The sequence below is a fragment of the Typopeltis vanoorti genome, chromosome 17 (assembly GCF_054136105.1).
Source record: "Typopeltis vanoorti isolate ZY-2024b chromosome 17, IOZ_Tvanoo_1.0, whole genome shotgun sequence".
Taxonomy (NCBI): domain Eukaryota; kingdom Metazoa; phylum Arthropoda; class Arachnida; order Uropygi; family Thelyphonidae; genus Typopeltis; species Typopeltis vanoorti.
This window is the reverse complement of record NC_143565.1, coordinates 92363322-92390029: the sequence shown is the minus strand read 5'-3', so window position 1 is coordinate 92390029 and position 26708 is coordinate 92363322. Positions and strand designations below refer to the sequence as shown.

The 26708-nt window shown below is 34.8% G+C and overlaps 1 protein-coding gene across 1 annotated transcript in view; it reads right to left on the bottom strand.

Annotated features, from left to right (window-relative positions):
- Positions 1-541: 541 nt before the first annotated feature.
- Positions 542-26708, bottom strand: part of Pu (GTP cyclohydrolase punch) — a 54286-nt gene continuing 28119 nt past the window's right edge. Inside the window, exons 2-6 of the mRNA XM_090407028.1 lie at positions 10675-10784; positions 7426-7481; positions 6089-6120; positions 4890-4974; positions 542-1079 (exon numbers count right to left, since the gene is read on the bottom strand). Of these exons, the coding sequence (XP_090263154.1) occupies positions 953-1079; positions 4890-4974; positions 6089-6120; positions 7426-7481; positions 10675-10784 (410 nt within the window). The 3' untranslated portion in view covers positions 542-952. The remainder of the gene's footprint in view (positions 1080-4889; positions 4975-6088; positions 6121-7425; positions 7482-10674; positions 10785-26708) is intronic.

Here is a 26708-nt window from a genome sequence, read left to right as displayed (position 1 = left end):
GCGTTAGATGGCAGTGCATTTGTTTCGTAATCTAAAGCGTTAATCGAACAATTCCAATTATTAACTATTCAATCACTGTCGAAACATAAGCTGTAACCTTTAACATGTTGTACTGCATTTATATAATGTTGTAAGCATTGTTGTTATTTATAAACACAAACAAATTTTAATTTTTTCATTTTTTTCTTGGGGTGCTGCAGTGTCGCGGTGCTTATGTACGAGCCGCCACTGGAAGCGTTAAACCATAAAAAAAAAAGTAAATCGAAAAAAAAAAAAATCCTAAGTTGATGAAATTAGTCAACAAATTAGAAACAAAAAGTTAAAAACTATCGTAAGATAAAAGCAGTTTCGTAATGTGTGAAAGCCATAAAATATTATTTATTACCATAATCGAAAACTGGACAAAGTAAACAAACTCTTATTTTATGAAATCAAAGAAGAATTAAATAAAATCGGCCGTTATACAAAACGAAATAAATATTTGTATAGAAGTGATACGTTTCACATCGTTCTTATTACGAGATTTGTTACATTTGCCGATTATAGAGGGCGCAATGATATGTTATAATTCTAAAGAGTTTGTAAAAAGTAAAGAATATTATGGCAATATTTTTCGTTGTATTAAGTGAAAATTTTCATTACAAGAATATTCACATCCAAAAATAGAGAAGAATATAAACATCAGAAAGCCATGAATACGGTCAAACATTGTAAAATAGACATCTGTTATCACTAAATACAGTTGAATTTACGGAACACTTTGAGTTATGTTGCCATTCGACACATTACAAGCAACATGTAAATCGAGAAGCTTGTACAGTCCATTTCGTTTCTTCAGAAACCAGTTCACAGATAGCTGAGATACTTCAGTTCTCGAATAATAATAATAATAATAATAATAAGTTCGAATACAATACAGAACCTTGTTCCTGGAAAAAAAAGAGATTTCTTGTCATTGTCTTATCAAGGTAAGAAACTCTTCTCTAGTCTTTGGATCCTCACGAAATACTCCAAGCATTGCACTAGTAATGGTTTTGCTATTCAGCTTCTGAACCCCCCGCATCACCATACACATATGCCTAAAAAAATAAATAAATAAATAAATAAATAAAATGTTATATTTTATTTATTATGAAAGTCAAAGTATTCATGCATTAACGTTAATTCTATGTATCAATGAATCTCAAACAGGTGATTTTCTTAGCAATTGAAAGTAATAATTATTGCAAAGTGAGCATAGAAAAAACAAATTCAAGTACTTTCACCTTATTTATTTATTTATTTATTTATTTATTTTTGTTGAAATAACCAATGATGTTCATGAGCAAACAAAAAACCAATATACGGCATCATTAAATCGCGAAAAAAATATTTTCGATTGGCGAAGTAACCTTCATTTGCAAAGTCCTTATAAATGTTTCTTGTGTCCTAAACAGGATTTTAATAGAGGTCTTTCCGGCCAAAGGATACGTATTATTATTTTTTTTTTTTTTTTACTCCGGTACCCGCATGGAATCAAAGACTCAGCGTGGGAATCCACTGTAACATCGTTCACACAATACCCATCCTTGAACGCCCTCACAACCACATCTAGCAATCCATTCTACTAATTAACCACCCTCCAATTAAAAACTCTCCAAACACCCCTGCCAACCACATTGTTACATAATTCTCACGGGTGATCCTCTCGTTCTCTTCCTTCCTGTCATGTATTGAAAGTCTTCGGTGTCGGGCCTATAAATCCTTTTAATAACTTATATGCTTCTATCATGTCCCCTCTTATTTGTTTATCAGCAGTTTTCGAAGCCCAACCTTCAAATGTTCTTATAAGAGTCATTTCACAGACCTTCCATAATCTTGGACAGTCGCTTCTGAGATGAAAAGTCCTCCTCCCTCTTCATCCTTCACAGAATCCGGAGGACTAGATCTGCGCGTAGTAGTCCAGATGTGTCCTTATAAAGGGGATTAATAATCCACTTGAAGAACACACTTGTTAGTGTGTTCTTCAACAACCACGCAATCTGATGTGCTGTTCTAGCCAGTTTTACAATACGTCCTTTAAACTTTATTTAATTCACTGTCCACAATCACTTCGAAATCCCTGACCTCATCAATTTTCTGCAGTTCATTTTCATCAATATAGTGCACAGCTTGTCAAAATTTATTTATTCTAAAGAGCGTCATCACTTTACACCCGACCACATTAAACTGGCAGCGATTTATCTTTTCCTACACTGCCTGTCTATTCGTAAGTGCCTGCAGGATCTCTACGTCATCTTCATTAGCATTTATAATTTAATAAATATCGAACATCGTAATGTTATTGCTGTGGAAAATTTCTGGTTCCCTACTGTACTCAAGTAAGCACACTAAAGTCTGCTTATGGAGATTTTTTAATGCTATCGGATAGCTAATATTACACGAGGAGAGCTGACACGGCTAAACTTCCCTTCATGCTGTTTCTTAGGAAGTGATCACTCAAAGACCAATAACATAACTGGGGGGTTCATTGTTCGTCCTATTTATTCAAGCAAAATTTCGAAGATTAGTTTTCCGATATTTAAATTATAGAGACTATAGTCAGGTGATCCTTATGACATCTGAGTTTCGCATTACAAAACCGAACTTTGCAGTTCACGATCACCTTTCAGCTGGTGAATGATAAAATGGGGATCTCATTTCGTGACTAAACATAAGATGTAAGGAGGTTTTTAGTAGATAATAAGAATGTTCATTATATTACCGCTAGAGTAATGTAAAGGAAATTGCCTTCTTGGAATATTAGACAAAGCAAACTATTTTATTTTATTTTTTTATTTAACGAGGAGGAACTGTAAAGTTCACAGTCTTAAATGCCAAATTCTTTAACATAAAACTTAAATCCTTTTCTAATAAACGAGAAAATGCTGGACTTCATATGCAGTATAAATTAACAATTTTATTTTGTAATTATACTTTGCAATATTAAAATAGGTGAACAAAATGCTTGTTCACTCGAATAACTGAATGTGTGTTGGAATTTCGGTAGAATGGAGGGGGCGGTGGGGGGATTCGTATCGAGGATGAATGAAGAAAAATAATTATTGCGATGAATTTTTGAAATCCGAGTGCAAATTCGAGCTAGCAAGTAGCCCTGCCATATAACTGAGGGATTTAAGAGAGTACTGGATTTAAACTTCCATAACTTTAAATTCTGAAGGTGAGTTGTTAGGTCTTATACAGCGATGAAAGGCTTTAGATGTTTCATCCACAAAAGACAACCGGAGGAATACAAACACAATTAATAGACATAATACGGTGGTTTCATAACCTTCTGTATTCTATTAACTTTATTAATCTCAATAGGAAAATTCAATTTTCGCAAAAAAAAAAAAAAATTAATTATCTACCGAAACACAATAGGGATCAAAACGAATTTAGCTGGAAAAGTATGCCAATACTAGAATACAACACTTGAGTAAACAGCACAAGATGTTCTTATTTTAATTTTTTACGAATGGCAAAATAGCCATAAAACAGAGGCACATAATTCAAAGCACCTTACAAAGAATGATATATAAGATTCAGAAATCATCTCGCGAGCCACAGATCTCGAATTTTAGAATTGAAAGTTTAAATTAATTCCTATTTCAGAAATTTCAGGTAGCCCAGTAAAATCACACCTTCCGATACCAACTATTTTACATCGACTTTACAGAATGCTGGAAGAATGAAGAAAAATAGTATGAAGTATGTTTTATAAATGTAATCTATCCTTTTGATGTGCGTGTGTGTACATGAGAGACACAGAAACGCCAGAGTTTACATTAGCATCGTAATTGATCAAGTATATCCAGCAATGGTCTACTTGCATCGCGATAACTCAGCTAATTTGAAAACGAGGAAATATTATTTTAAAATATTCATCCTCTGGAAAAGTGAACATAATCCCGAATCCAAATTTGAATACAGATTTGGATTCAGGACCTTGAAATACAATAAAATCATCTAAATGAATTCGGTTATAAATGAATGTTAATTCGTTGATCAGTGACATTATTAGTTGAGAAATCTTTCAAAATCCTCCCTATACTACGATGTTTCGACAGAAAGGCCTTTAACACGTTATCACGTGATATCGCTGAGAAAATAAACAGTGAGAATAGTTTTCGATTTACGAGATTTTTAAAACCGGAACGACTGATACATTCTCACATTAGTGTCACTGTCAACGCCATTTTGATTTATGATGCTATTAGGTTAGCAAGGCTAATATAGTGTTATTGTTATGATAACGAGATTGCAATCTCCATCAATAATACAAATAAAGTAATATCTTTATGCGTGTACAGACTTTCTAGCTCAGTTTTGGCAAATCATGTACATTGGCGGAGCAACTAACGGAAATGTCGTGGACAAATTCAAGAGAAATTTGTACGCGTTAACTCAGACATCGATTGCAAAATCGAAACACTGATCACCGAGGACAAGAAAACATCTTTTGATGTGGGATCTCCGTATCTTCTGTGTCCAATTTCACGTCTCATAACCTGTTTTGTAGACCATAAAACCTCATTACAAAAGGGCTTAATATTCAAAAGATGGTTACTATCGACTTACAAAAGAAGCGATAAGAAATAAAATTGACTCGCTTTCTCTAAGGGTTAAAGAGATGAAAAGTGAAGTTCTTAGTCAATACCGATTAAAAAAAAAAAAAAAGAGGCCATAAATAAACCATTTGTCAAGGTGTCCGGGATACAATCTTATCGGCTGTAGTCACTAGAATACAAGTTTTTCCTTCAGTTTTGAAAGCAAAATTACTACTTGTGTTTTGTTATCTTTTATATGTGATAACAAGCATTAGAAAGAGAGAGAGAGAGAGAGAGAGAGTTAATTCAAATTGTACTCACGTTGCCTCTGTGACTACACCAACTCCTGTAGGGTTAATAGCTTCGGTGATAGCTACAGCAATTTGCTTAGTTAATCGTTCCTGCACTGAAATTAAAAAAGAGGGGAAAAAATCAACGAACGATAGTTTATATTGAGAAATAAATAAATGACAATGATTGCAGAGTGATCAAATACATGTATTGGGCCTAGATCGGTTTTTGGCATTATGTACTGAAGATTATGTACTGAAGATATTTTTCACCATTAAAATGATTCGGTTTGGAACCACTAAAGTTTTAAACTTGGTCATAGGTACTAAATGCACTCAAGTCAGGAATACTTTATTATTATCATTTCGAATCGCTTTGCCCATAAAAAACGATCCATTTATAGCAGATAAAAATGACTCAAATTGTTTTCCCATTAAAAATGGAATTGTATCAGGAAAAAATTATTTTATCATTCAAACTTGAACCAAAAGTAGTTAACATGTTTAACAGTAGTTTTAACAAGAAACACTTTTATCCTGCATTCTATACGTAATACAGCAAATGAATAATACAGTTCATGAAGTCTCCAGCCATAGTTTGAAACGCTTTGAAAGAAAACAAATTTTCGACACCTTTCATAAATTTGCATCCTGGACAGGAAATTGTATTTATCCATGCGTAAATACATTATTGAACTGATTTAAAAAGGGCAGAAATGAAAAGAACTATTTCTTTCAATACAATTAACCCCCCATTCCGCAAATGAATTAAATTAAAGGGATTTTATTGTTTAGTGGGAGTTTCAATCAACTGGCTTCAAAGGATAAGCGAATTTTAATTTTGCGATATAAAGGAAGGGTCGCAATATTACATATTTAAATTAAATGCAGGCAAATAGGTCATGAGAACACACACAATTTACAGACAATATATATACTAGTGACAGTAGCGGGCGATAGATGGCGCTATGAGTTGATGACAGTGATGTGTAGTTGGAAGATTAAGTGTGTGTGTGTGTGAGATAGAGAGAGAGAGGGGTTGAGTAGTTCAGTACTATGCCCGCCCACGATGAGTCCTTGGACTACTTGGAGGTATCACGTAATAATAAGAATAATAAAATTATCTTTTGCTCAAGCAAAGTAATCATAATTCAAAATAAGCTATATATATATATATATATATATATATATATATATTCTGTTTAAAAGATTAAGGATCTGAAGGCCTACCTTGAAGTCTTCTGCTATAAACCTCTACTATTCTGAAAACAAAAAGAAAAAAATATATATCAGAACGTTTTCAAAATACATCTACTTACAAATCTTTATGATCTCAGTAAACACAAAATTGCTGATTTCTTTAATCTGCGGAACAAACGCCCCGCGAAGGTCGAGCAACAAGATAAGATGACATTTACTTCAGCGGTGAAGTGCTCTTTCGATATTACAGGCTGCAGTGCCCAGTTTTTTCATAATTAAAAAAAAAAAATAATTCTGAGTAATTACGGGGTTTAGAAATAATCAAAACTTAAAAGTGGAAATACGGATAGAATTCCTAAATGTATTAGGCTGTGGTCGTGAGCAAAAATAATTCGGATTTTATTTTATTTTCTTAAATTAAATCATCGAATCAACATCTTTCAATTTGGTGCCTGAGGAAATATTCCAAATTAAAATATGAACAAGCATAGAATTGTTCGGGCGACAGTTCTGCCAATGGAATTAAACAACACACACACACACACACACACACACACACACACACACACACACACACACACACACACACACACACAGCGCCACATACTAAAACATCAAAAAAAAAAAAAAAGGAAAAAAGTGTATATTAAATGCATTGAAAAGTTGATCATAGAGAGAGAGAGAGAGAGAGAGATGACTTTATTATTTTTTCCGTGCCAAACGAATATTGGATCGGAATGCTAGTTTTCCGAAGATGAGTATTGTATTCAATCAATAATTCGATTATTATTTAAATTTCTTCCTCGAGCAGAAACTTCTATCGAATCAGGAATATTTGCTTTATTGTAGCAGCATTTAACTTAATCTACTTTTGTCTATTATTAATTTATTATAATTTAGGTGTTAAATGAGTCAGTTAACCTAAGAAAGTGAAATAAAAATATTTAAAATATTTGGCGGATTCAGAAATTCTTTATCTATTTATTGAAACACTTTGACGTTACACTGATATTTCATATCTTTTCTAGTATTATAGTTTAAAAAAAAAAAAACTATTATTTCAAAACGTCACTAGAGGACGCTTCACCCCTTTCCTGTTTTCAAACACGTCTCTGTATGTTTATTTCATACTTTGACGTTGAAAAAACAGAAAGTTCATATACATGAAATTGTAAATGTTAATATTAATAACATAAAGATAATATTAATAAAATAGTTTACCTTTCCAGGAGCAATGTCCCAGCTAAAACAATGTCACAGTCCTAGCTGTGACATTTTTTTAGCTGTCTAGAAAGTTGAACGAAATGAGGAATTTTTCGTAGCTTTTCAGTCATACAATACACCCACACACCGAAAGTAATATTTACCTTGCTAATTTACTCAGACCAAGCACTTTTTTATTCGGTAGATAACCTATGGACACCTGAAAACAAATTACATGAAATTAACTTTTCTTATTGTTAATTAAATTTATTTTTGCAATAAATCAAATGTATATTGTTTTTTTTTTATTAATCAAATTAAGCTTTTTATTTGGTACGATGTTTATTTAAGTTATATTAGTTTAGGTTATAGAACACGCGCAATTAACAGACAAAAATATTGTGTTGTGTAAAGTGGCCTAATTCTCGGACTACATGGAGGTATCATGCAATAATAATTATTACGAATTCATCATGATTTACTTATCAGAACAACAATTCTTAAAATGTAGAACATTCACCAGAAGAAAGGACGAAATTGAATGATACCGGGCCTTGAAGTGCAAGTATTTCTGTCGGACAATATGTTATTTAATTAAATCTTTTATTTTAAAATAAAATATGAGCTTGTTTTTGGATGACATTTGTTTTTGCAGAATATGAATATATAAACTGCGAATTAAATAATCTGTTACAAAGTTTCTAACTCTTCATTTAAATTTGAGTTTGTGATGTATGAATTGCTGGAGTAAGTTAATGATAGGTGGAGGTGGTTTACAGTTATCATCAAAAAGTTGGGGAGGGGGAATGAACGCTTGACTAAAGTTTAAGAACTGCTCTAAAGCAGTGGGTTGCAGAGAAATGAGATATGGGACAGGCAATTTTAGCGTACAGAGAACATAATGGGTCTCTATACGTAATGTTTAGTAAAAACTAAAACACTGTATTCAAGATACAGTATTATTTACTTTTCTTTCTTTCTTTTTCTTTTTTTTTAATATAAAAGAATTAGCATTAGCTTTTATAAAGACGTTACAGCTCAATATGCATACTGGACGAGTTAAAAAATAATAATAAAATAATAAATAAAAAAAATATATTTTATTATATATATATATATATATATATATTGAATCTTAGTAATGGCTAATGATTTTTAATTGCTTGAGGGCAACGAGCATTTCATTGTAACGAAATAACCTCCTAGACACCAACAAGAAACTTTTTTTTTGTTGTAGCCGATTACCCAAAAACTAAGGGTAATCTAGGCGCGCAACTACAAACTTAGTTGCACGCCTAATAGAATTTAAATATAAAAATATGAATTACAAGTTGACCAAGTGCTAAAACCAAGAGAGAGAGAGAGAGAGAATTCTTCATCTTCATAACCGGTAGAATGAATAAACAAAATAGGTAGGTGTGACCTTTCTCGGCTTGATTAAGTATATTTGCGTAATCCTACCAGGAAAAGTAGATGAGTTGGATGAGTTCCAGTTTAAGAATTTCTCGTTTAAATTATGGAATTCCCACTAACACTGCATAGCAATTTGAATTTATTGCTTCAATAAATGCTGACGGTCAAGCTTCCAATTTAAAAACACTACATTAAAGCTCAAGCTGTGATTTGTTTCGCCAACCTTGATTATTAGCAAATAAATAAATAATAAATAAAAATTAATTTGGTTTTTATTAGAGAAACGTATATATTTGGATATTATGCTTCATGATGAAGTTGTGAGAGGATTGGAGCTGATTGGATTTGGGATTGTGAGCAGGAATAATGGCTTTTGAAAATAATAATAATAATAATAATAATAATAATAATAATGCGAACTAAATATATTCTATTAATTGGCCCATATTATTGTAAATTCATGCTGTTCGTATTTCAGCTAATCTGTATATAATCTGTAGATAGATATTGTAACTGATATTTAATTGAAAAGCGACAATATTTTTTCACAAATTTCTTTGAAGAGGCGACCGTCCCAATTCATCCTTCCTCTCTGGATTTGCCATCGATTAATATACAGTTTTAAATATTTCTTTCTATTTCAAGATCAAAAATCATATATTGAATGTATAAACAATTAATGTTACTTCGCATTTTAGTGCTATGAATAAATTTTGCTGGTATTAACATTACCTGTAGAGTGCGCAGATAAGTACATGTACACAAAATATACACGCAAGGAACCGGAAATGGATATGTTCTTTTTCAGAAATCTGAAACTCTGCAATATGAATTTAGCAGAAAACAATTTCTTGAGAAGATTGTCACAAATTGATTTACAAACTTTCACTCTTATAATTGCATCTTGTTCATTCCGCTGAGAATGACGTCAGTATAACTGAAGCTTTGTCTTTATCAAAAACGTCACCAAATCCTAACTACGTCATTGGTGAAAAAAAGATTTATATATTTTTTCTTTCCATGCTAACAAAAACCAAAAATCGTCTGCGTTTATTCCGTTGAAATGCGCACTCTATTAAATTAAACAGAAAAATATAAAAATAAAAAAGGATAAAACGGAATAATAATTTAGATAAAATAACGTTAATGAGATCCGACTTGATAAAAAAAAAACTTTTGCTTATTTTAAAATAAAATTCAAATTATCTGGGAAAAAAAGGGGGATTTGATCCAAGTAATTTTTTTTTTTTTTTGATGTTATTTGAATGATGAGCAGCCATTTTATTTTGACGAACTACGTTAGTTTTTATGGGGATTCAAGGACGATACAAACAAACACAATGTATGAGTTTCTATCTTTCTGAAACTAGTTAATAATAATTTTTCAAAAATCAGTCTTGTTAGGTGCACTAGATGCAACGTGATGGTGCCACTATTCTGGGACTTGATATTATACAGAATCTTGAATGCTGGAATGAAGTTATACGTAACCTGAAAATTTCAACTTTATTTAAAACTTCATTCAGATTCTAATTGCCTATAAACAATTTGTCTTTAAAATTCCAAATTTGCTTGACATAGTATAAAACAACAAATAAAAATATTTAAAATAAATGAAAAATGCACTTATGAACAATATAATAATAATCAATGTGTACATCAATGTAAAAAAAAAAATCTTTGCCTGGAAATGGAAGCGTTTATCAAATGAATTTAAAACACTTTAATCTGAAACGGCATTTTTTTCTTTGTTCAGATTTCTTCTAAAGCAGGAGCTAAATATTTTATTATAGTATATGCGCTTTTAAAAGCTTCATTTTTCATCTGTGACCAAATATCGTGGCATGCTTTGCTGTACTCTTCCTGTGTAATATGTGAGTAATTCATTATTTGATCACAAGATGGCAGTACAAAACATCTCACTGGCAGATTTTTTATTTTTAATGAAAATCATGAGTTAGTACAGTCAGATAAAATTTACGTAACAACATAATTCTTACCTTTCCGATGAAGGGTACGAGATGATGTTCACACATAGAAAACATCTCGATATCCTTAACAATGACCATCTCATCGTGATCCTCTTCGAAAATAGCGTCATTAACGACATCTGCAGAAATACGTTGCAATTACAGAATGTTAGTATCTACTTGACACTGCAGTTTAAAATAAAGTCAGTATTAGTCTGTATTCTGTTTTTCACAGAGTTTGGATCATTTTTAAGGTAATACATTGGATTTGAAGATTTTTTTGATTTTTTCAAATAGGTTACACATATTTTTAAAATGAGATGAATATCATCACTTTATATAGCAATAATAATCATAATAGTTCTTTTTTTCGCATACACGATCTTTTGAGTGATAAAGAGGGTACTAGGAAGCTACTTATACGAACATTAATTCGATACTACTGTTCGAGAATCCATTTAATCAATTTGTTGAACACTAACCACTTCACTGTTATTGCTGATGGGATTAGAGGCGACATCTCGTGGATGGGAAAGTAAATACTTAACAGTTGATGTTGACAGGTTTCTACTTTGTTCATCAAATGAGTGCTTCCTAAACCAGTGAAGCATTCAATGTCGTTTTTTTTTTACTCCTCTTTTTTTTTTGCGACAACCAAGTATCATCATCCTCGTTTCCATAGTAACAAGAGACAAGGTTTCTCAAAGGGATACGAAAACTTTGAGAACTCTTTTAAGCTGATTGCGCCTGTATTCGCGAAAGAGACTTTTCTGGTAACGCTGATCTTTTTCTCTTATAAAGAATAATATGATTCGTTCACAAGAGAATTATAGTAACAAGAATGACGAGAAATCCTTTGTAAACACCGCAGTAAAAAGAAGGTCCCAAATGGGAGTTCATAAGGTTCTGCATAAACAATTTTCGGTTATTCATATGCAGACAGAAGATTGTATTAAACAACGAAATAACGCTAAGAGCTTTCTAGGAATATTAATAAAAAAAAAATAATAATAATAATGCGTTGAATAGTAACAATGCAGTTTTCAATATCGTTGCTATTTCAAGCATTACATTTTATCCGAACCAGAAAACTGAAAATAAAAGAAGACGTAAAATTACATAGGAAAAGTGGATATTAAAGATCCAACATTATTTCGAAGCCGAATGTTTGTAGAAACTTATGAGAGTTGCGTAAAATTTGACGTAAAACGCAAAACTTTTTCTCACCATTTATTAAATCAAATTATATATTTAAGTGAAATCAAATTATTTTGAAAAAATGTATTATTTTAAACGGGTTTTGGTTTTTAATTACGGAGTAAAATTCTCAGACACACTCACACCATAATGATTTTTAAATACGCATAACCTTATCTTGAAAACGGAAAATTTTTTTGGTTTTTTTTTTGCTTACTTAAGTAATTATATATAATTACTGTTTTGAAAGGCAGAGAGAATTAAGATTAGTAAAGAAAGATAAAAATAATATAAGAGGCAAAAAGAACTTTTTTTTGCAATTTTTAAATAAATGATTTATTTAAATGAAACTAAATTTGAAAGTTTATTTTTCACTTGGTTAGACTATAAAAAATTTAGTTTAATTCTTTATCCAAGTGTGAGCAAACAAAGTTTGCGACTGAAAATATCTTCAGGACTGAGGTAAGGTAGTACAATACCAGGCAACTCGTGGCAAAGGTGCTCACATTTGGATAAAGGATTAAACTAAATTTATTATAGTCAAACCAAGTGAAAAATAAACTTTCAACATCTTTCTCTAAATCTAGAGTAATTTAATAAAAAGGTGGCACACCTTTTGGCAACTCCTATAGGTAAAGATGACCTCGCTATTGCTTCTGCCTGGTATCTCCAAGGGAGATTCGACCGTGAGATGCGGTGATTAATACCCTTGGAGAGTAATGGATGGCAATGCTGTAGCCAATGAAGTTCTAATTGAGGCCTCGGCTATTGCTGTTACCCTCCTGCCATGATCACAGCTTTAATAGCTCAATAACACCTTATCCCAAACACTGTCCTCTACAGATAACGGGGAAGATGAAAAGCATTCTTGCTTCGCCCTTTTAAGCCAGTCCTTATAAGGACTGGTATCTCCACTGAAGTGAGCAGGATGCTCAGGTCAGTTGAACAGTTAAATATAGCCAATGCCATTGTTGGTGGTAGAGATTGACAAGATGCAGAAAAAGATATACGAACTGACTGCTATCTGTGGCCTCAGGATTTCTACTGAGCCGCTAAGGAAAAAGTCGTCAGGTGGGCAGTGCCAAAGTTTTGGCCATGCCCAAAAACTATGCAAGGCTAACTTCAGGTGTCTAAAATGTGGCAAGAGCCACCAGACTATCACATGCACCAAACCAAGATCCACACCACTAACTGCGGAAGACCTCACCCTGCCAACTACAAGGGGGTGCATTGCACACCCAAAGAACCGGGGGTCAGCAAAAGCTGCCCTTCCACCACCCTGCAACGACACTCAAGGCAACCGCGCAGGTCGTCCCCTGGTTCAAATAATCTCCAATTCGACAACTCAGGAAGGAAAACAAACCGCAGCAGTGAATAAAACTTATGCTGAGGCCGCACGAGCTAAGGCCATTCCATCCCATGAAGAAATAAGCTCCAATCTAACGTCAGTATTAACTGCCACACTAGCTACCATGTTATACGAATTCAGCATGACAAATCCTTCGCCATCCTCCACGAAAAGATTCCTGCAAGGTACCCATTCAATTCTGACAGCCCTCAATCATGAATAAAAGAAAACATAAGCCTAATTCCCTCCTCATCACTGCGTGGAACGCAAATGGTCTGAGCCACAAAATCTGCAAGAGTTCACTCACAGATACAATCTTGATATAGTGTTAGTAAATGAAACACATCTCAAGCCAGCTAATAGCCCTAAAATACGGGGCTTCGTGATGTATAAAACAGTCAGACTTACTGCCAGTGGAGGAGGCACAGCCGTATACATCAAAAATGATTTAAGCCATAACACCCTGACCAACCCACAAACCAAGAACCTCGAGATAACAGGTATTGAAGTTCATACTAGCAATACCGGTAGCATCAAAATCTACGCAGCATACAACCCACCCGGCATCCCACTGTTGGCAGCTGATTTGGACTCCATTCTCGGCTCTACTGACTCTATTATTAAACCACACAGCTTGGTTTAATTGCACAATCAACAATAAAGGTTGTACACTAAACAATTATTTAACACAAAATGTAATAGTTATAGCCGGACCTACTGAGCTCACTCATCACAGCCCAGCTGGAAGCTCAGATGTACTTGACATAGTCATCCTCAGAAACATTAGCTACCAGTATCAGCTGGAAACACTAAATGACCTGTCTTCTGACCACAACCCCGTCCTGCTTATGCTCGGTACGCTTGAGCAACTCACTCCTCCACGCTCCTTTATACCTTGGGACCTACTCTCTAGAATGCTCCCAGAGCACATCGGCCACTGTAAACAACCTAACCAGTCAAATCAAAAAACAATAGATTCAGTTACCCAAACTACAGTCTTTCATCCGATCAGTCGGATCCCCGAGGAAATCATGGACCTAATAAGAGCAAAAAACAAAGCTCGAAAAAGATACCACAACACAAGAGCCCCACAAGATAAAACAATACCGAACAGATTAAATAGGCAAGTCCGTGAAGCTCTTCGAAAGCATCGAAATCATGATTGGGAAACCAAACTGACCAATTTAAACCTAGAGGACTACTCCATCTGGAAATTCTTGAGATCTCTTCGCACTAAAAAGGCAACTTATTCCTCCAATACAGACCAAGAAGGGAATAGCCCACACAGACAAAGAAAAAAAGCTGAAGCTCTAATAGATAATTTGGAAACAGAATGTAACCACTCTAATGAAAAGTTAAACATCAACCTTATATACAAAATTTACCACCCTACAATCAAGCAATCAAGCAAGTCTTAAGACAACAAAAGGATAATTAAGAACCCATCACACCTACATCTCCAGCAGAAATAACAAGTATTATAGCTCATCTGAACAACAAAACGGCTCCAGGTTCAGATGGCATCACCAACAGAATAATCAAATTACTACCCAGAAAAGCCATAATTCATTTAGTCAAGACAATCAACGCTACTCTCGGATTTCAGCACTTTCCCACAAACTGGAAGACTGCTGACATCATTCCTATCAAAAAGATCGGACAGAACCCTCAACTCCCAGAAAGCTACAGACCTATCAGCCTCCTACCCTGTCTTGGTAAGGTCGCTGAAAACGTTATACTCACAAGGCTTCAATGTGAAACGGACAAATTAAAAATCGTTCCTAATGAACAATTTGCATTCCGTAAAGACCATAATACTGTACAACAGATACACAGACTGGTTGAGCAATTTGCTCAACCAGTCTGTGTATCTGTTGTACTGTGTATCTGTTGTACAGATACACAGATATCTGTGTATCTGTGTATCTGTTGTACAGTAACATCCACACCTTGTCAACATCTTCAAAGATGTTGACAAGGTGTGGCATCTTGGCCTGCTTTATAAACTCATAGAATTCAACTTACCAATGAAGCTAATAAAAATAATAGATGCATATCTCAAAGACAGATTTATGCAATTCAAAATAAATGAAACTAGACGCAAAATGCCTGAGGATGATTCTGGATACCACGTGGTTCATAAAAAAACTGCCGGATTCACAGAGAAGTCACCATTCCTTATATTTCTTCCTTTCTCCACGATCTAGCAGAAAAGTTCTTCATCAAGGCAAGTAATCATCCAAACCTGCTGATCAAACAAGCTTCGGACTACAATGAAGCGGAATACTACAAATATAAAAGACCCAAATCAATCTTACGCTCAGCTGAATGCAGCTAACCTCCATGCCCTCAGCTGAATGCAGCTAACCTCCATGCCCTCGCAGGACGACCCTAGAGCTCAATAAAACTCCACTCAAAGAACCTCCCACACAGACAAAGGGGAATATGAAAAGCATTAGTGCTTCACCCATCAAACCAGCAATGTTCTGCCTTCATTTGGTAAATAAATAAATATATTTGGGAGTGGAAGGTTGAAGTAAACAAATAAATATACGTGAAAAAAAAGTAAACTTATTTTATGAACGAAAAGATGGATTAGGATTAAATAAATATAAATATGTAAATTAGTTTGGAAAATAAAAATTGAATTTAAAGATGAAATACGAATAACCTTATTTGGAACACGATAGGTCGAATTCATTTTGAGATATGCCAAGTTATGTCGTGTATTATGCTAACATAAACTGTCTCTGACTCCGATTACATGTTTATACGTCTACTTTCTCTATTTCTTTTCTCTTGCCATTTTTTCTCTAATTTTTTTCCCTTCACTTGGTGTCCCCCCCCCCCAAGTTATTTCTGTGGATAAATGAACTAAATTCAACAAGTCCTTCACATATATCTTCTCTCTTTTCGCCGAACACGCTTTACCCTAATCTCTAACATACTTAGTCTTAGAGAGGGAAGACGTGGAGAATACTAACAAAGCACGAGCCCTCTGACGTCATCTGGCAGCTTAATAACCTTGGTTACAGAGCACATTTCTCTAGCTGACTGCTTTTCAATGCTGATTCGATTTTTCCGCTTCCAAGGCTATCAGGACCACCCCATCTCCAATCTCCTCCGTAATGATCCTCATCATTAGTCGCTCTTCTATTTTTCCGACGTCGTAAATACATCCAGACTTTTGACACGTACTATTGTCTGACCTGTACGGAGTCGTGGAGTGATTTGTTGTTCCAGGTTTGTCGCCGAATGGAACGGAGAATGTGTCGTACACAATTTCGTATGTGTGTGTGTGGGGGGGGGGGGCCTTAATAAATTTCGGAAGGTCTTTGAAACCGCATGCCAATCACAGCTGAGGATTTGATTATTAAACTTTAGTGAAGGTCGCCTTTCGATTAACAAATACCTCGTTAATCAGCTTAGACTGAGCCATAGAAGGCTAGTCTTTAATACACCGGACAAAGAAAGAAAGAGAGAGAGAGAGAGAGAGTACATATAAACATGCATAAGCACCAGCTCTGCTAATGCTGTACCAAGGGAACCTAACCAACTTCACTCATAAATAGTAAATTGCCAAAAACACATGATCCAGCGAGTTGTAATATCGAAGTCTATCAGGAAGGAATTATTAAAATGCTTTTTTTTTTTTTTTAAGACTTCGATTCCCATGGTCCTTATTAAATACTGGGAATTTAATTTGCACTTGAATTGGGACGAAAGGCTCTTTTAGGATCCGTTGTAATTAGCTTTTTTGCACTTTTCTTGATCATAAAGCAAGTATTCTCTATATAAGAATGACATATTATAGTCCGTAACTTAAATTCGTTGTTTTAGACGTTAGGGTTTAGGAATACGAGATAGGAGCTGTTGTTTGCCATGCTTTTGCCCTGATGTCTTGAAATCGTCGGCAGCCCTGAACTCAGTTATCGTTGATGGTTAAGGGCGCTTAGCAATTTTATTATTATTTTTTTAAATACCTATAGTTTAAAGAATTTCGAGTAATGCCTTATTTTATTGTGGTTAAATTTTACACAATCATAGGCCTGTGATTTTTGTTTAGGGGGAGGAGGAGAGTGTGCAAAACGAAGAAATGGAAAACTGCTTTTTTTTTGTTTGTTTTTCTAATTTGAAAATGACTGTTGTTTGTTAGTGACTGATTTATGTGTGTTACTGCAAGAAAAAAAAACTGAATTAGGAAAAGAAAAATGTGTTTTAAGACGTTTAAAATTTTGTAACCCATTATCTTACCCGCGCGGTTAGCCTAGTGGCTGTGAGCTTCGCAACCATATGCCTGGGGAGGGAGGAGCTGAAGAATCTTCCTCTGCCATAGCCAAGTTAGTCGGTCTTGGACGACGTCAGTAGGGTTTTTTCCCCAGTTTATCTTGGGGGAAAAACCCTACGGGCATAGGATACACCGGGACGTAGGGCTGATCACCTTATCCTGTGAACGGTTTGAGGTCCGATGATTATTAAACCCTTGACACCGCAAGGTAAAAGAGGGTATAAAGAAAACGAGATGAGACCTATCTTCTAAAATAAAATCTTATATTAAGAAAGGGGGGGGTCAAGTACTGAGAAAGCAGCAAGTGATTAGTTTTATCTAGAAACTTGACTTTACTGATTTTGTTGTTGACAATGTAAATTTATTTTAAATTCGAGAAATACCAACCGTAGCAACTGTAATACTACTGGTAACAAGGATTCTATCAAATATTCCGCTTCTAAATTTACCGCTAAAAATATCGAAGATATTTTTTTAGAAGCAGATAAGCCTGTAAAAGAATACTTTATCAAAATAATCTCAACGATACGATTTTTAGAGGTGTCTGAGAAGAAAGGATTTAGCAGGTTGTGTTTTGTTGAATGTTTCTGTAAATAGAAGTGTCGAATCGATACTATTCAACTTAGCTAGAGTTAGCGTCGGCTGAATTTTGTCCCCAACGATTCTTCTAATAATAGCAGAAAGAAATTTAATTGCTTGGTTTAATTGACTTTTGATTAGTAACTATCGAACAAACAAATTACAGAGACTTGTAATTTGTTTGTTCGATAAATCGAAAAACCTTTCTCGATCCTGGTCATGTGCCGTCTCCTATCCAGGAGCTTGACTACCATGATGTGACTCATGGTAGTCAAGCTCCTGGGCGGTTTGTAGACTATTCACACACATATATGTCCACATGTCACATGATTATTGAATTTCTTTACTTCCCTCTTTAGTGTAAAGTATCACAATACATTTTTTAAGAGGGTGTGTGTGTGTGTGTGTGTGTTTATTAGGCCATTGATGTATTTGTATGTTTAAAACATTTGAAGAAAATCTTCAATCCCTACTTCTAACAACCAGTAAATGCTACCGCATAATTCCACATATCAACAATAGGTGGCGCTATTGGTAAGTAGTGCGAATAATTCAAAGAATTAAATATACATAAATTCATGCAAGAATGCAGGAAAATGACTTGATTAAGGTCAACAGTTCGATGTCGTACTCTTCTCTCTCTCTGTCATTTAAATATTTATTTATAATCTCTATTTTCCCTAATTTCCAATGTTTATTCCTTGTATTCGTCTATACATAAACATAGATGGCGCGACAGTAACTACATAAATAATATGAACTGCATAAATTATTGTTGTACGAAAAAATATGAAGTTGAAATCAAGGTGGATATAAATCGTGAGAGGAAGCACAGAGATTTTATTAAGAAGGATCGAGCCTCTCTCTCTCTCTCTTGACCTTCATATTACTAAGAATGGCACTAAGTAGAATTCGAAGACCACACACATAGAGAAGAAATTGGTTACTAAGAAATGAAAGCATTTAGACCACACTCGAGCATTCACCAGAGACAACTGATTCTCGTAAATATCACCATGAAGACACTCAGCTCATTCTTGGACAATGTCTACCATACTGAACAACGGAACTGCTTTTTCTAAGTAGGGGGTTACCCCTCTTCTTTCCCCTCCTTTGCACCCCGCAAATCCACGAAAAGAAACCTCCATTGATGCACGATAATAGCAGTGCTTGCTCTCGCAAGCGTGCAAGACGTATGACTGCATTACGACAGCTCGTTCCTCCTCCCTCTCCATCGACAGCGAACCCCCATTTCCGGACTACTTAGTGATGCCGGAAGAAGTGGATGAGCACGAGATTCCCTTCGATCTTTTTTCTAAATATATATCACCTTTCTTCACCGCATTATGGACACTAAGAATGTTCGGAGTCAGTCGTTAAAATGAATCTTATTAAACTTTTCCGGAACATTTATTTTACGTATTATCGAGGCTTTTGCCGCCTCTTGAATTGTTTTCTGATAGAAGAGGTGGAAGACAGTCGCTATTTGTGTATATTGCGAGAGCGACATTGATTATAATGTTGGAGTTTGGTTCTACCGAATTCTATTGTTTTGGACACTGAAAATGGTGATGGGTTGATTACGGTGGAGTTTTTATGGCATTTTCTAGCAAGTAATTCGAGTTCTTTGCCGTCTAAGTAAAAGATGTCAGTCTAAGAATACGTAAAGATTTTTTTTTTAAATTTATTCTTAGAATTATTTATTACCATTTTTTTTGTTACTTCTTCTATCCATCACTCATTTCCACCGCGTCTTCTAACCATTTTTATGTACTTCTACATTGGTATTTGTTAATAAAATTATAAATAAAAATCATCTAACGCCGTTTATTGCCCAATAGAGACTGTAAAATAACTTGCATCCCACTAATTTTCCAACTTGAAATTTTTACTTACGTATACACTATTATGAACTTCTCAAAAGGCATTTTTTGTATCACCATAACTGCGTGTGATCATCTTAACTTGATGGAATAGCGCTTCTATTTTTTTTTTCTTCTGACCAAGCAGTGTATATACAAACACGGGTCAACTAGTATAGGACAAAATAAAGCCTGATTTCTGTATACGAGAAACTTAATTAATATTCTTAAAAATAGTATCGTACAATAATACTAGGACTGTTTCTAAAAAGAAAAAGTTTACATATTTAAATGTTTGATGTTCGCAACACTTACGTATTGTAAACAGACAATGCAAAATTTTTCTCCAGTTTGCTCAATGCCTCTCATAGATCATGTTCTATAACACACTATCATTGTCACTTACAAGTCAACACAAACTCACAAAAATAATTTTCTATTCTTTACATTCGTAAACTGCATTTATTTAGAATTCCAGTGACCGACAAGGGAAATTCTCTGAGATCAAATAGGATTGACTTCTTAATATAATCGTCTTAGTTTAGATTGACTTCTTAATATAATCTTCTTAGTTGAACTAAGATGATTAAAAACTTACGTATATTTAATGTTTAACCTATTAAAACGATTTCTTTTTCAATGAAAATGGGCCACAGGTTAACACATTATCTGTGTGTGTGTGGGGGGGGGGATCTGGAGAAGCATCTTATTTAATAATAAAAATACACTTCATCACCGATTAATAAAGTGTATTTTTAATATTAAATCTAAATATCAGAGGTTGCGTATTTTAGTTCGAATCTGTTCTGAAAGAAATATAAAGATTATTTAATTAATGAAGTCAAAAGGAAATAGACACGTGTGTTTTGTCAAGGGCACTGGCAACATTTCCCCCCCTCCGGTGATGACGTCATGACTCTTCATCTCATTATTAACGAATAATTATGCAGGAAGTTTTCCAACGTAATTTGTGGCCGCTAGGTGGCATAATGGAAGCAGCCCCGTTGGAAGAAGACATGCCTAGAACATTCCAGTTCTTTAGAAGCAGAATTGAGAAAAGAACAGAATTGTTTTGAAGATTTCTTGTAGGTTTATTATTATTATTATTATTATTATTATTATTATTAACGAAAAGGCACATTTCATAGCCAACAACAAAGTCAAGAGTAGGTCTTCACGAGTATCAAAAATTATATTTTTATCAAAAATTATATAATAATAATAATAATAATAATAATAAAACTTACATGCACTAAATATATCGACTAACCCAGGAGCTATAAAAGGCTTAGGAAGAAAATTAAATATTTATTTCGAACACCCGTCCTTCATGTGCATAGTGGGATTGGAAGCCAACTTGCTGGTTGGAAAAAGGACAACACAATCTTAGAGTAACGATGTTAGCATATTAACAAAAATAACTTCTACTGCGCATCCACTCTGAGTCACCTACTGCATAAATCGATAATATTAATAAGTGCAATAATATTTCAGTACACAGTGCGTAATGGATTAAAACAAGTTAAAATTATGGGAAAAATTATAAAAGGCGCGTACATTTATTATTATTATTATTACGTGACAGCGAGACCTAAAGGGGCCGTGTACAGGATTGGTTATACAACCGGTTACATTGTAAATTTGGTGATTTAATACCAGCTTAGGGTTTAGTTCGATCCAAAAAAAAAACCACTTCATCCACAGAGATTGTTTTCCTTATAAAGAAAAAAGAAAAATAATAAAATAACATTTAATTCCTACAATAAAATTAGATATTATTATAAAATAAAAAGCAAAGTTAAATGTTAAATGCAATTTTTTCTAATTATTTGATTATTTATGAACTTTAAAGAAATAAAAAGGTTTTAATTAATACACCTTTTTTATATTACTATGACTGTTTATTTATAAACCTCCCCGTTATCTGTAGAGGACAGTGTAGATCCCTACACTGCCCTCTACAGATAACGGGGAAGATGAAAAGCATTCTTGCTTCGCCCCTTTAAGCCAGTCCTTATATAAGGACTACTGAAAACGGGATTATGACGTTAATCGACCGTGAGATGCGGTGATTGATTCATTCCCTTGGAGGGTAATGGATGGCAATGCTGTACCAATGTACCAATGAAGTTTAACTGAGGTTCGGCCGTTGCTGTTACCCCCTTGGATGATGAGATTCGAGAGTTTTTGAGTTCGCTCTCTTGGGGTTTTTGCCTTAAGGGAGCAATTTGAGTCTCCGGGGAAAGTGTTCTCCGGCACGGCCCGCTGAGGGGCTTTGTCGGTGAATTATTTTCTTCGGGATTTGAGCGGTTCTGCTCGGTGGTGGGGGTGCCTGTCACTGAGTGGAACCAACGCTGAGATATGGACGGTCTTTCGCCCACTATGGAGTGGCCTAGAGATCGTCCGATTTTTTGAGATTTCACCTTTACTTAAACAGTCGGTGATTAATCCGACTGTTTAAGCATTGCCATCCATTACCCTTGGAGGGTAATGGATGGCAATGCGTTAACCAATGAGTTCTAACTGAGGCGTAACAGGAGGGTAAGAGCTATTGCTGTTACCCTCCTGCCATGATCAGAGCTTTAATAGCTGAATAACACCTTATCCATATCAGAGCTTTAATAGCTCAATAACACCTTATCCCTACACTGTCCTCTATAGATAACGGGGAAGATGAAAAGCATTCTTGCTTCGCCCCTTTAAGCCATTTGGAAAAACGTATTTTCTTTTCATTGGACTTTTTATTTGATTTTTCTCAGTACGCAATTCCTTCATGTCGTATTTATCGCTGACAGACATCGATTAAAGGTAATTATCTGTGAAACAACAAACAGAATTAAGGACAAGGAGAGAAATCGTGATTGAGACTACCCACGATCTTACTTAATGTGTATCAGCAAATAATAGGTAATTCCATATCCTTTCTATTAGAAGTCACTGTCTTTTCCTACTACAGATAAGTGAATCTTAACTTGTTTTGAATAACGTCAAGGAGATCGAGTTTGGAAAGATTATATAAAAAAAGTAAAATAATATTTAATTTTTAAATTAAACTTAAATTTTTCTATATAATAAAAAAGAAAATTAATTGTTAAATTCAAATTTAGTTAAAAATTTTTAATTTTTTGAGATTTTAAAAAAAATTATTAAGTTTTAAAAATAAACCTTTTTATTAAAGTAACTATTTAATTATAAAAGCACACGAGTACGATTGTCTTCGTTAATCATTTATGGTTAATCATTTAAGGCGCACCTGGAAGTAAACCTATCAGTTTCCTGCTATATCATCGGATTTCTTGATCTTTGATATCATTATAATTTCATTTCATCTTTTTCCCCCTTTTAACTTGCGGTGTCGAGGGTTTATTAATCATCGGACCTGGAATATTTCTGTGATTGCATTCAAATCACACACTGTGTACAAGAGATTGTCACTTAAGATCTCTGAAGTGACAATCTTTCTGGAATTATGGAATATTTGAAGTTCAAAGATAAAGTTGATTTAAGCAACCACGGTCGACTCATAAATTTGTACATTGTTCACCAAGTTCACTACAATTTATCTAATGAAGCAGTAAAAAAGACATTTCTGTTTGGAGAAATGGTATCATCTTCAGTAAATTATTATTACTATTATACGTGCACCTCCATGGAGTTCGAAGAATCATCGCAGGTGACCCAATCTATTCACACGATCTACCAATCCTCTCCTCGAACCCATTAACAGAAAAAAGCACTTACAACTGACTGTGGCAACCCATGCCATTCATTCATCACTCTCCAAGCAAAAAGCCTCACACCCCTACTGACCACACCTTTATTGAACTTCCAGGAATGACCCCCTTGGTCTGCTCCCCTCTAGCCAAGTGCTGAGACATTTCCACTGCATCTATCCTATAAAATCCTTTAAGCAACTTAAATGTTTCCATCATATCCATCTTTTTCTCCTATCAAACAACTTCTGCAATCCATAATCCCTCAATCTATCTGTGGGTAACATTCTACAACCATTAACCATCATGCGCACTTGCCTCTGCATCATCTCCACTGCTTCCAAGAAACCCAGGGGACCAGACTTAAGCACAGTAGTCCAGATGTGAGGGCATCAACGCTTTATAAAGAGAAATAACTACTTCCTTATCTCTACTTGTTCTTCAATAGCCAAATAATCTTATGGGTTACCTTAGCAATGTGTCCTCTAAACTTCAACTCTGCCCCCCCCCAAATCTCTAGCTTCATCTATTTCCTGGAGTACAGTGCCATCAATGTGATAAACGGCTTGTAATCTATCTATCCCCAAATGCATAACTTTACATTTTTCAACATTAAACTGACACCAATTAACTTTTAGCTACACTGGCAGCCTATTTAAATCTTCCTGCAAGCTCATCACATCGCCTTGATTAACTATTGCTCTATCTAATTTCGCATCATCAGCCAACAACTGAATATTTCCATTTCAGGTTATTTCCTATATCATTTATATACAAATTAAACAGCAATGGTCCCAGTACTGAACCTTACAGCACACTTCTGTTTTCGCGTCGACTCTTTTGTCATATCCATCCCCATTTGTTCTGATTTGCGTAACAGACCTCCGCGTGGTATTCTGCCTTTGCAAAATCCAACAAAATCATTGTGTAGCCATTTCCTTTATCCAACTCAGCTGTTACTCTATTATAAAAAGTCATGTTGCCCCTCATACAGTATCATATTTTTATCCAACCATTCTTGAATTTTCTTTTGACCAATCATTCCAGTACTTTTACCACCACGCCTGCGATACTGATTGGTCTATAATTTGCTACTGTAGATTATAGACCAATCTTAGAAGCTCCCTTATGCAAGGAAATTATTTTGCTCTCTTTCCACTCCCTTGGCACTCTAGTTGCCAGGGAGGCATTGCCAGTTCTCTTGCATATTCTCGCAAAACCCTAGCTGGTATCCCATCTAATCCCACGGCTGTATTTACATTGAGATTCTGCAATATCGTAAGGACCTCCAATTCATCTACCTCTGTTACACTTAATGTCTGTCATAAAGGTAAAAGTAGTAATCTCACTAGGATGATATACCCTTGCAAAGTGGTCACTCAGTAACTCAACTAATTTATTTGCTTCTGTTGCTTCGTGACCAGTGAAACACTCATTAAGGTTATTCTTCCATAGGCATTCTTCCTCTTACTTGCCACAAAACGAAAGAACTCTTTGGGATTTCCTTTGGCCTGCTCAGCTAAATTCTTCTCATAATCTTAATCTGAATTGCCTTTCTAGCCATACGGGTCACCTCAGCAATTATCTCTCAGCAGGCGTATAAATTCTATTTCCTTCCTGCCACGTGATCATTCTTCCTTCCGGTGTATATTTCCATAGTTGAAGTCTCCCATAATAATCCCTCGACCTGTACTCTTTGTACTAATTTGGCGATGCATGTCTTGCAGACCATCCGTGGAACTACGTCCTATAGTAACAACCAACTGTATATTTTGTCTTACTGGTCTTAATCTCACACCAGATTCCTTCAAATGAACAGCCATCCTCTCGCCTGTCTCCTATTCCTTTTGGTTGCAATTCATCTGCTATAGAAGTACTCTTCCTCCCATCCTATCTTCTCTATCTCCAATGAAAATACTAAACCCTTCACATTCAATCCGTGTAACTACATCATCTGCTGTTAGCAACTAATGCTTATAACGTTTGGTGAGGTTGCATTAACCAATGCCAAACTCCTCCCCCTTCTTCCTGATACTTCTAGCATTATTATATAGAAACTGCAAATTCCTTTAGGCCTCCACCCATCTTTACTTCCTGAATTGACTATCCCATTCAATATTTTTGCTTGAGAAACTAGATTCCTCGCTTGGTCATTCTCACACTCACTCACCTTCACACACTCACCTGCATCTACCCTAATTGCTTACATTTTCCCGAATTTGAGCTTTAGAATACTCAGTGAACAAAGCTCTCTCTCCAGACACCTTACACCAATACAATGTGGATGGATTACATTCAGATGTAATCCATTCACATTGTATAAATCCTTCTTTCCATTAAATATAAACCACAAATCTTACACCATTCCTTGTGCACAATCTACATAGAGACTCATTGGCTATCAATGCCCTTCCACTCCTGAATTGGCCTCCATCATAGCGTGGTAGGATACATACAATCGTCACCATCTCGCTCTTCAGTTTTGCCTCCTAACAACTCCTATACATCCTCCCTCATAGAATACTTCTCGTCTCTCAAATCATTGGTACCAACCACGACAATCATTTCCTTCGACTTACCTTTTTGCATACGGATGGCGTAACTAACATCGTGAAATTTTGCATCAGGAAACACGATGTTCTCACACTTTCATTAAGTATTACCCTGATCATTGAGTGTCCGTAAATAATTTTCTCCTTAACTTTTTCTTTGTTCGGTCTTCATTGTTACTTCAGGCCACCCGCTTCCTTCTCTTTTCAACCCTGCTAATCTCTTGCCGCTTCTGCAATTTTTCAATATCCCGCTTTGTCCCGTGTAGGTTAACATTCAAGCTCGCTGTTTCTTCACCATTTCGTTTCCTATTTTCATGGCCGCTCGTTGGGCATTAATTAAACTATTTTTTAGATTTTATTCTGCTTAATGAAATTTTCATTACATTTTTAATCATCATAGTTTTAGGTTTATTAATCCTTTCATAAACATGACAGAAATCAATTATAAGAATATTAAAATAAAATATTAAGTTATTGCAAATGACTATAAGCATAATTTAATATCGTGAGTATTTTGATGTTCAA